Source organism: Microcaecilia unicolor, chromosome 10, assembly GCF_901765095.1.
Source record: "Microcaecilia unicolor chromosome 10, aMicUni1.1, whole genome shotgun sequence".
NCBI classification, from domain to species: Eukaryota; Metazoa; Chordata; class Amphibia; order Gymnophiona; family Siphonopidae; genus Microcaecilia; species Microcaecilia unicolor.
The window spans coordinates 205,742,420-205,754,428 of NC_044040.1; the positions used below are offsets into that span (position 1 = coordinate 205,742,420).

Below are 12,009 nucleotides of genomic sequence, written 5' to 3' on the forward strand. Positions count from 1 at the left end.
TCTGTTCTGTATCTGCATTGCATCTAAATGACATCACAAGGACACGCCCAGGCCTGTTAGAACAGCAACATTCCATTTCTCCTCCTCTACAGCATCCTTTTAGGTATGCTGTCTTTCTTCCTCCCCTGTTCCTGCCAAGTTCAATCAGTGTTTTGCAATGTGAGGAACACCTAAACAGATTTTGCCTGGAGTAAAGCAGTGGTTGCTTCTACCACTATAGTTCCTCTTTAATATTTGGAATTTTTATTGAAGTTTAAGGCTCAAGTATAACAAAGAACATCTATTCTAATATCTTTTCGGTTCCTCTAGTGGGATTCATTTAAAAGCAACTGAGGACTTGCACAACTGTGTCTATCATTGATTCGGTGGTGTGAAGGTGACAGAACTTAGGAAAAGGATTGTTCTCTATGAATACCAAGATTGTGTTATGCGTATACACTGTTAATGATGTACAGTTTTATCTCTTAAATATGATTATACAAATAAATATTATTATACTCCAAAAATATATTTGTTACAAGACCTTGCTATGGTGATATTTTGGTATTTCTGCTATTTATAAATAGAACAATTTTCAAAGTAATAATTGCAGATAAAATTCATCTTGCCTGCACAGCTCTATTGAAAATTGCTGACCATCAGTGCAGCCAAAAGTATGCACCGTAGATAAATGAGGAATCTTCCCTGGAGTGTGTTTATATTCAGGAAAATGCATGCAATACATTGTATTTTGAAAGTTACATTTGTACTTTTCAAGCAAAAAAAAAATCTCCTCTTGCAGAAACTGGGGACAAATTCTAAGGTTGTTTTGTATTTATGAGCATTTTTAACGGGAAAATCCATACTTGCCTTCCCTCTGAAAATTGGTGCAAAGACTGGATTTAAAAAAAACAGACGGCACCAATCTGCAGTTTGAAAATTGCTCCTGGTAAGTGGTACATTTAAATAAAGTTTATCTTAACCGCACTTATAAAGAAACCCTTTTCTTTCTGTGTTTGTGTCCCAAGGGTTATGAAGACTGGTTAAGGCATAAAGCCGACAATGAAGTAAACGGATCACCAGTATATGTTGTTCGAAGCGGTGGCCTTGTGAAAACTAGATCAAAAAACATTAGGGTAAGTATAGAACAGACTGCGGCTTTAGAAATACCAAGTGAGAAGTAACTTTGATTTACAGAACTCAGCAAGGTTCCTCTTATTTTAAATTTGTTTCCATTTTTGTTTTAACAGTAGAGTATATTACTCCATTTGTATCAGTGGTTGATTAACATTTGTTAAAAATAATCCCAAAATTCTCTGCTGATTATGCAGAAAAATATGTACGCATGTATTGGACACATGGTAAAATAAGACACAAAGGAGTTGAATGAGTACAAATTTTGAAAACCCTGTTATGTCCGCTAAGTGAGATTACATCAAGACTCAGTTGTGATTGACATGTCGTGTTTTACTGTATCACTGTTGTGCAAGCTTGGAGAAAAGACGGCTGAGGGGAGATATGATAGAGGTCTATAAAATAATGAGTGGAGTGGAACGGGTAGACGTGAATTGCTTGTTCACTCTTTCCAAAAATACTAGGACTAGGAGGCATGAAATGAAGCTACAAAGTAGTAAATTTAAAACAAATCTAAGAAAATATTTCTTTACTCAACTCAATTAAACTCTGGAATTCTTTGCCAGAGAATGTGGTAAAAGCGGTTAGGTTGTGGGGTTTAAGAAAGGTTTGGATAGCTTCCTAAGACAAAAGTCCATAAGACATTATTAAAATGAACTTGGCTAAAATCCACTGCTTATTTCTAAAATAAGCAGTACAAAATGTATTATACTGTTTTGGGATCTTTCCAGGTACTTGTGACCTGGATTGGCCACGTTTAGAAACAGGATGCTGGGCTTGATGGACCTTCTGTCTGTCCCAGTATGGCAATACTTATATACTTGTAAGCTTGTGTTAATGGTATTAAAAATTTAAAGCTGTAATTAAGAATATAAAGCTTATGTACTCTAAAATGCTAATCAAGAGATTTTGCCTCATCATCTAATATTTTCAGGTGGGTGATATTGTGAGAGTAGCCAAAGATGAAACCTTTCCTGCTGATTTGGTGCTGCTGTCTTCAGATAGAGCAGACGGCACTTGTCACACTACCACAGCTAGTCTGGATGGGGAAACAAATCTTAAGGTTGGTGGACTGACTACTCTGTGGAGTTAATTTTGTCAAACATCTGTCTATAGTAGTGGTTCTCAATCTTTCTTCTGTTGTGACACACCGGACAGATAATATTCACATGCGTGCCACACTTAACACTATCTGAACAAAAAAACCCCCCTCTTATATCATTTAATTGTTGCTAACAAACATGGAAGGGAAATACAGATGCAATGGTGGTGACTGCTGGAAATGGGTCAGAGACTCACAATATTTCCATTTGAGCCTGGTGAAAAAAAGAAGGGACCAGTTATGGAGATTTCCAGTACCTGATTCCCTGGTTCACAGCTCTCCCGAACCTTCCACACACATGATTGTTGTGCTGTCATATTTTTGGTAACACACCAGTGTGTCCTGACAGAGAACTACTGATCTACAGAATGGTGAAACTGATTCACTATTGTTGGAGGACCCCATATCATGCTGTTTGCTGTACAAGTTTTAAAACATGAACAGATTAGCATTAACAGATTAGCCTCTAGAAGGCACAGCAGGGTTTAGTTCAAAGTTAGGGGGGGGGGGGAAGAGAAGCAAGCAGTATTAACTTTTTTCCCATAAGTTTTATCTGAAACTTTCTCTAAAGGTAGAAAGTTAACAGCAAAGACTTATTTTCTGTTCTTTGGCTGCTGGAGAGGTAGCACTGCTACAGACCTGAATTAGGTGTTAATTAAGGTGTAAGGGATGAGGAAGCAGAATAGAATAGTTGCAAAGGTTACTACGGCAATCTAATTATTGAGTTAGTTTCAAAGAGTCTGTTTGAAGCAGTCCCCTTAGAATCAAAACTATATGGAAAGAAAAGGTCCCACTTAACTTTGTTTTTGAGAAGTTGAGAGAAGAGGACATTTCTCTGGAGAAGTGAACATTATTTTGCTCTGTGCTTTGGTAACCTAAAATTTGGGTTTAAAAGAGGAACTGTAGGTTATTGATAAAGAAAGGATTAAAAAAAAAATCAAACTTGATTAACTAGTCTCCATATTCTCCCAACCTTTCAAAGGAGGACACACACCATGACTAACAGTGGTTGTCTACACCACCATGAATGTCCCTTTCCTCTTTCTCAGTTTGTGCAACCTGATGCTTACTGCAGTTGCACAGTATTTCAGTTTTGAAAACATAACTCTACCACCGAACACCATTAGCCAGACAGAGACCAGATCTGTTGCTCATCTGAAACCAGTTCAAAAGAGTAAGTGATCATCCAGCATGGTTGGTTTGTTCCATTATAGCTGAGTGCCAGCTTTGACAGAATTTCAGAAACAATAATTCTGTGTGTAAAGAGATTAGAAGAGGATAAGGCATTTACCGGGCTCAGTGTACTTAGGTGAATTCATTATCACTGTCTAGTTCCAGTTATAATTAAAACTAATTAAAAAAAATAAAAGCTCATTTTGTTCACTGGCCCAGATCTATGGTACTAAAGCACTGCATGAGCCTCAGTCTCTCATATACGTTAAGGCCCAGTGGCTGTTATCACAACATGTGTACGGTACATTCTGAAATAATTACTTAGGCAGGGTGCATTCTGTATTGAGAACTCCAGAACAATGTTTTGCTAGTCTGAGGTCAGATAGCATTTTTTTAAATGTTTCTGATTCTTTAAATTGTACATAAATATAGCAAACAGTCCTCACGATGATACCTTGTACAATAAATAGCTAAAGAAAAAGGTATCAACCAACCTGCTCACTGCCTGCATTTTAAAAGATAAATTTGTTTCTTTGTATGTCATCTCTCTCTCTCTCAAATGTAGAAATGCAAACTATTTCTCTCTATGTTTTTAGACACACATTGCAGCTCGGGAAACAGCAGTATTACAGTCAGTCGACAACCTGGACACCCTTTTAGCTGTTATAGAATGTCAGCAGCCTGAAGCGGATCTCTACAGGTATTCCAACAGTTCATGCGTCACTAAGTTCTTGCACATTTTCTAGTTTGTGTTGTTTTTTTTTCCTCAAAGCCCACCCAATACTATATATTATATTGAGCAAAAGTCCAGTGTGACTCATTCTTGAACATTGGCTATTGGAGCACTCAGTCATTTCTATAGCAAATTTATTGTCTTCCACCTCCTTTGTCATTGAGGAACCCACTGATAGCCTGAACAACTTATACATAATCCATTGGATCATGCAAGTGATAAAATTTCAAGGTGCTGGTGACTGAATAGTTCACTGTGCCACAATTCATCTTTCATGGTGACACAGTGTCGCCTCAAGTCCATCTTCGGACAGATTTATTTGGTTGTCTCTGTTGGCCTGTCCTCCTTTCTTGTGTGTCGAAAGGTTCTTCAGAAACTGGATAAGACTTCTGTGTTCTCATTTCCTGTTTAATCAAAAAAAAAAAAACCTCCAGGTATTAATTTGATGAGGTCATCTTTAAATATTTATAAAATCCTGTGACATTTGTTTATTTATAAACCTTTTAATAGGGTTCAGACTCAGTTTTGACCATCGTACAGTAATAAAGTGTTTCTAAAGTGTTGCGTTAACCCCCCCCCCCCCCCCCGCCCGCCCTCCCCTTTCTTCTTGGTGATGAGATGCCCCAGTGCAGTTTGCTATTGTGGGTTTGTCAACCAGGTGCGTTGAATGAATTGTGGTGATTTGTTTCACCATGTTGTTGACAGATGAGGTTTGATCTTTGCATACTAAATTAAATGCATAGGCTCAGAAGTGTTGACAGCAGCAGACTCTGAATATTCTGAGGTGGAAAATATTTTGAAAGTCACTTGCTCTTGACAAGATGGTTTTTTTGTGTTTTTGCAGGTTTATTGGAAGAATAACTGTGACTCAGCACTCAGAAGAAATTGTAAAGTAAGGAGCCGGGACATCTGGCCTGTAATCAGATCATGCCTTATGATTGGTTTGCTTTGTAGTACAGAGATGCATGTTGTGTGTTCTGATTCTCTCACAGGGTTGACAGCTTCCACAAAACTGGCAACCACAGTCCCACCAAATTTGGTTTGAAGCATCCTATTTCTCCTTGGTGCTCATATAACAGCATCAAAGGGAACACTGATACTGCTATGGTCCACGGCTTTTAGCCCTGATGTACAAAGAGTGGAATTTCTAGTTACTAAACAACATGGGGGCAATACTACAACTGGATGGCCCCAAGGCCGCAAGGCAGAATCCTAGTCTGTAACGTCATCTAAAGACATAGAGCTGGCATATAAATATGGCAGGGGCACTCATAATTTATAGTATTCTGTAAATTAAGTGCATAAGTGGCTGCCCTGCCCTCCCCATATATATGATGAACCCTTTCATTTATGCACTTTTAAAGTTATGCACTTCCTACTGTCATTTTCACAGATAAGTGTACATTCACTTACGTGCTAGTATTCCATTCATTTACGTGTAAATGTGGGCATCTAGTTTTCTCACCCCTTAACCCTCAGACTCTATGAATGAACGCCCAAAGAAAGGCACTAATTAGAAACCCAGCGTTCATTTCAGAAATGTGTTCTACTGAATACAGGGCGTCGAAACAGAACTGAAACAGCAGCTTGGCTTGCAAATATATGTGCGATTACAGCTCGGCATCCAGTTATAGGATAGCACCTAAGTGTTTTCACGTATAGCTGCAAAGGGGGTGTGGCCATGGGAGGGGCATTCTGGAAAATTGTGCGCAGTGTTGCAGAATATGGCGGATGCGTGCCCAACTTGTGCCAGGATTTACAGAGTAATCATTTTTATTCTGTTGTGTAATCTATTTGAGAAATAACAAATATTTGTATTCTGTTTTAGATCACTTGGGCCTGAAAATTTATTACTTAGAGGAGCACGCTTAAAAAACACCAAAGAAATTTTTGGTATGTAAATTCCTGGGTATTCTGACAAATCACTAGAATTATTTATAGCAGAACTTCAGTGAGGACTACTTTTGACTTCTGTTCTATTTTTACTGGAATGCCAGACCTCTTTCACCTTTGTTCATCTGCCTGTCCTAGCTGGGCTTCCTCAGCATTGCTCATCCTTGCAACTTTCACCTTTGCAGAAAAGATTTCACAGTACATTTTGACATCTGGGAACAGTTACCACTGTGCTTTGTTAAAGGTCCACTTATGGTGTCAGCACAAAAGATGATATTATTGCATAATGTTAGGAAATTATCTGATTATATATCTTCAGTCCAGCAAAATAGAATCCCTGTCATCAACGGCAGAATTAATTCCACAGTTTAAAGTGTCCATACAGATAAAAAGGCTGGTAAGGGTTCCTTTAGTACAGTAACACAGTAAATGATGGCAGGTAAAGACCCGCACGGTCCATCCAGTTGCCCAACAAGGTGGCTAGAGCCGTGCCTGCTATTCTGTGCGGGCCCCAGTCACCCATGCTTAAATGCTGGTTGTCAAGTCTCCATCATGCCAACCATATAGGCAGCCAAACATGACGGAGTCTTGGTTTTAACCACATATCCCCAAGTATTGCAGACCGTATTCAATTTACCAATCAAGATAGCTTCCCATCCCCCTGAGCTGCGCTGCACCCTCTCTCACATCACATGATGATAAGGTTATCTACAACATTGCTTGCCAAAGCTTCGCCTGTCTTTTGCCATTTGTGGCACACAGACCATAGAAGTCTGTCCGGCATCAGACAGACTTCTACGGTCTGTATCCCACAAATGATCATAATCCATTGTGTAGAATGTTCCACTCTCTGGAGGTCCACTGAAGCAATTACACATTGACCCCCCCCAGATTCTATATAGTGTGTTTTTAAGTTCCACGTGGAAATCCAGTCATATTATGGATTTTTGCTCTCAACTTAATTAGTTAAGCCAATCAACACCGATAATTGCAACTTAATTATTGACACTAATTGGCATTAGAATTTATGCGCAGAACTGTCTAAGCATATTCTATAGCATGATGTGTATAAATTCTAAGTCTTGTAGTTGAATGGGCGGGTAGTGGGTATTTCTAAAATCTATGCGCATTGTTCTAGAATACACCCGGTCCTAGCGTAGTTTAGACATCTTCATTTACACCAAACTTTGCTTGGTGTAACTTTCCACGACTGAATTTAGTAGCGAGGACGGGCGCTCGACATATTCTATAAACTGAGTGGAAATTTAGGGTTATTCTATTTCGGCACCGATTTTTTTTAGGCATGATATATAGAATCTAGTCCTAATTGTCAAGTACTCAGACAGTCTACATGTACACTAAAAATGCACAACTTTTCTTAAAACCTAAATTTTCCTTTTTGTTCTTCAGGTGTGGCTGTGTATACAGGTATGGAAACAAAGATGGCATTAAATTACAAAAGTAAATCACAGAAGCGATCTGCTGTAGAAAAGTAAGTTAATTTGTATCTTTTTACAATTTTTTTATTATAATCTTTTGAAGATATGATAAAAAGAATAAAGCCAAGGCATACAAAGTACTTCAACAAACCAGTCAAAAGGAAAGGAAACCTACACTGTAGTTGGAAGTTTCTATGTTCTAGTCCACATCATTTGAGAAGTGGAAGAACGACAACACTTAAAGGCAACAGCTAATAAGAAAATAAAGCCCCTCTTCACTTCATCACCCGCATTACAAGGACCTGGATATTACTCAAACGCTACCACTTCAATATCGACAGAACACGCTTAAAAAAATATGTAACCGATCTTGTCAACCAAAAATCTCTCCCCTTGGGTAGGATCAACGTGTAGGTATAATTAGCATTTTCATCTCGATATATAAAAGGCACCACCAACGTTCTAAATGAAGCCTCCAGCCGGAAGTGTGAAGGGGGAGAGATATCCGGTTTCCCCATGAGTGTCTGCCCCGCCCTCGCTCTCTCTGTAACACAACAGTGAAGGAAAACACAGCAAAGCACGAAATCAAATCGCTCTTTCTGTAACAGTGAAGGACTCAGAGGGGGGAGGGGGAGAGAGGGCAGAGAAGCCCTCACTATCTCTGTAACACAAACACAGCACAGCAGGAAACAACACTGAAGGACTCGACTCCAAGGGGGGAGGGGACAGACAGCACAGGGGAAGGGAGAGAGGGCAGAGGGCAGGGACACACACACTCCCACATGCACACAGAAGAAAACCTTGCTAGCCCCCGTTTCATTTGCATCAGAAACGGGGCTTTATTTTACTAGTATTTAATAAGACATTTTTAACAAGGTAATTTCAAAAGAAATTGCACTTAGGAAGAGTAATCTACTCTTCAACTGAAGAAACGTTTTATGACACAGTTGAGTGGCTCTCGCCACATCTGGAAAAACCTGCACTCATTGACCCACAGAGTAATAAATCCTTATACTAAGTAAGAACCCTTAACTAAGGACTTATCCTGCCCCCCCCCCAAAAAAAAAAAAAAAAAACCATTACCAAGAAGGTAGCCCTAATTGTAATGTCTTGGGAAGACTCTAAAAGGTTAGTACGATCACAAGTACCACTGGCAGCCAGTAGGTCAAGAGTACCCTCTTCTGTTTCTGACAAGAATAGAGTAACAATTTGTTACAGGAATAGCATTAGCAATCAGTAGAGGTAAAACTTCCTTGAGATATTTCTAAACAGAATTTCAGTTGATGATAAATGTGTATGTGCAGAATTTAGGAATCTCAAAAGTTTTTTGCCCTAATTTTCCGCGGTCTCTAATTTCTGATGTAGCATAAGACAGTTTTTGATCCCAGACCCCTGGTGACTTGAAGAGAGGAAATTTGAAGTTCAGTCAAGGACACATACCCATGTATCAGTAGTGATCTTGTATTATCCAGGTCCACCAACTTGTCAAAAGTCTCCTTGGAAAAAATCAGAAAATTGAGCTATCAGTGTCTTCAAAATGGCCTCAATCCTTGTCACTGCTGTCCAAATATATCCCCCAGCGATATTCTCCTGCTTAGACTGTCCAGAAACCCGAGGAAGATCTGATGCATAAAGACATGGAACAACTATAGGGAGAGGGACCTTGAGAGCCTCGGATGTCCTGTAGCTGGGGAACTGTCAAGGAAATACCCTCCTCCCCTGACTAATCAAGTAAGACATGGGTGATGGTTGGGTATCTCAATCCTCAGTGCTAAGTGATACTCCCAAACCAGACAAAGTCCTCATTTAACTGAGGAGCAGAGCTGAACCCTCCTTTGGCCACTTGAAGTGCCTTTCAGCCTGGAAACCATCATGGGGGCAAAGCAGTGCCCTTCGGTTTGTTCTTGGCATTTATTCATTAAGATACAAATAATGCCTTATCTTCAAAGGATACAAGCTCAACCCTTTTCTCCTTCTTCACCATGCTGCAAAGAGGCATTCCTCTTCGGGCATACCCCTTCGAGCATGTGGCTGAGTCATTGTGCCACAGTCATGCATGCTTATGACTTCTGGTTCGGCCCCCAATCAGTGGACCAAACAGTATATTACCCAAGAGGATGTGGATAGCATGAGGAGAGATGTAGCAAAGCTTGAAGAATGGTCCAGAAATTGGCAGCTAAGACAATGCTAAAAAATGCAGGGTCATGCACTTGTGTTACAAAAATCCAAGGGAATGGTTATAGTATGGGGGGGGGGGTGAAGAAATACTGTATACGAGAGAAGAGTGGGACTTGGGGGGATGATCATATCTGATTATTTAAGGGATGGGTGTGGGGGGGAGCGGGGGACAGAGGAGGCAGAGACTGTATTTGGGGGGAGAAACAGAGAGGGGCTTAGGCTAGATGGAAAGGGGAATGCGAGGAGGGGCAGAGGCTGGAGGAAAGTAGGGAAAGAGGGAGGGCAGAGGCTGATGAAAGGAGGAGAGAGAGAGCAGAGGCTGGGATGAAAGTGGGGGGAAGGCGAGGGGCAGAGACTGGATGAACGGTGGCAAGAGAAGGAGGGATGGAAGGGAGAGAGAAGGAGGCAGACGCTAGATGAAAGAGGGAAATCAAATCAATTCTTGTATACCGCTAATATCCCCTTTCCAGGGTTCATTGCAGTTTACATTTCTAGGTGAGACAAAGACAATAACGTTAGTTTGAGGTATGAGAAGAAGGGCAGAGACTGGATGAAGGTGGCAAAAGAGGGAGGGATGGAAGGGAGAGAGAAGGAGGGCAGATGCTGAATGGAAGGAGGGCAGACGCTGGATGGGAAGGAGGGAGAGGAGGGCAGACGCTGGATGGGAAGGAGGGAGAGGAGGGCAGACGCTGGATGGGAAGGAGGGAGGGCAGACGATGATTGGGAAGGGGAGAGAAGGAGGGACGAGCTGGATGGGAAGGCAGGGGAGAGGAGGGCAGACGCTGGATGGGAAGGAGGGAGAGGAGGGCAGACGCTGGATGGGAAGGAGGGAGAGAGGAGGGAAGACGCTGGATGGGAAGGAGGGAGAGGAGGAGGGAAGACGCTGGATGGGAAGGAGGAGGGAGAGGAGGAGGAAGACGCTGGATGGGAAGGAGGGAGAGGAGGAGGGAAGACGCTGGATGGGAAGGAGGGAGAGAAGGAGGGCAGACGCTGGATGGGAAGGAGGGAGAGGAGGGCAGACGCTGGATGGGAAGGAGGAGAGAAGGAGGGCAGACGCTGGATGGGAAGGAGGGCGAGAAGGAGGGCAGACGCTGGATGGGAAGGAGGAGAGGAGGGCAGACGCTGGATGGGAAGGAGGGAGAGAAGGAGGGCAGACGCTGGATGGGAAGGAGGGCGAGAAGGAGGGCAGACGCTGGATGGGAAGGGGGCGAGAAGGAGGGAAGACGCTGGATGGGAAGGAGGGAGAGAAGGGGCAGACGCTGGATGGGAAGGAGGAGAGAAGGAGGGCAGACGCTGGATGGGAAGGAGGGAGAGGAAGAGGCAGATGCTGAATGGAAGGAGGGAAGAAGGAGGGCAGACGCTGGATGGGAAGGAGGGCGAGAAGGAGGGAAGACGCTGGATGGGAAGGGGGAGAGAAGGAGGGCAGACGCTGGATGGGAAGGAGGGGGAGGAGGGCAGACGCTGGATGGGAAGGAGGGAGAGGAGGCAGACGCTGGATGGGAAGGAGGGAGAGAAGGAGGGAAGACGCTGGATGGATGGGAAGGAGGGAGAGGAGGAGGGCAGACGCTGGATGGGAAGGAGGGAGAGAGGAGGAGGAAGACGCTGGATGGGAAGGAGGGAGAGGAGGGCAGACGCTGGATGGGAAGGAGGGAGAGAAGGAGGGCAGACGCTGGATAGGAGGGGAGAAGGAGTGGAAGAGGGATAGAAGGAGGGCAGACGCTGGATGGGAAGGAGGGAGAGAAGGAGGGCAGATGCTGATGGAAGGAGGGAGAGAAGGAGGGCAGACGCTGGATGGAAGGAGGGCGAGAAGGAGGGAAGACGCTGGATGGGAAGGAGGGAGAGAAGGAGGGCAGACGCTGGATGGGAAGGAGGGAGAGGAGGGCAGACGCTGGATGGGAAGGAGGGAGAGGAGGACAGACGCGGGAGGGGAAGGAGGGAGAGAAGGAGGGAAGACGCTGGATGGAAGGAGGGAGAGGAGGGCAGACGCTGGATGGGAAGGAGGGAGAGAAGGAGGGCAGCGCTGGATGGGAAGGAGGGAGAGAGGAGGGAAGACGCTGGATGGGAAGGAGGGCGAGAAGGAGGGAAGACGCTGGATGGGAAGGAGGGAGAGAAGGAGGGAAGACGCTGGATGGGAAGGAGGGCGAGAAGGAGGGAAGACGCTGGATGGGAAGGAGGGAGAGAAGGAGGGCAGACGCTGGATGGGAAGGGGGAGAGGAGGGCAGACGCTGGATGGGAAGGAGGGAGAGAAGGAGGGAAGACGCTGGATGGGAAGGAGGGAGAGGAGGGCAGACGCTGGATGGGAAGGAGGGCGAGAAGGAGGAGACGCTGGATGGGAAGGAGGGAGAGAAGGAGGGCAGACGCTGGATGGGAAGGAGGGA

General features: G+C 43.6%; 1 protein-coding gene across 1 annotated transcript in view; it reads left to right on the forward strand.

Moving 5' to 3' along the window:
• Positions 1-12,009, forward strand: part of ATP11B (ATPase phospholipid transporting 11B (putative)) — a 138,899-nt gene that overhangs the window by 31,361 nt on the left and 95,529 nt on the right. The window contains 6 exon segments of the mRNA XM_030216601.1: positions 1,008-1,115; positions 2,048-2,176; positions 3,985-4,088; positions 4,966-5,013; positions 5,950-6,014; positions 7,425-7,506. Of these exon segments, the coding sequence (XP_030072461.1) occupies positions 1,008-1,115; positions 2,048-2,176; positions 3,985-4,088; positions 4,966-5,013; positions 5,950-6,014; positions 7,425-7,506 (536 nt within the window).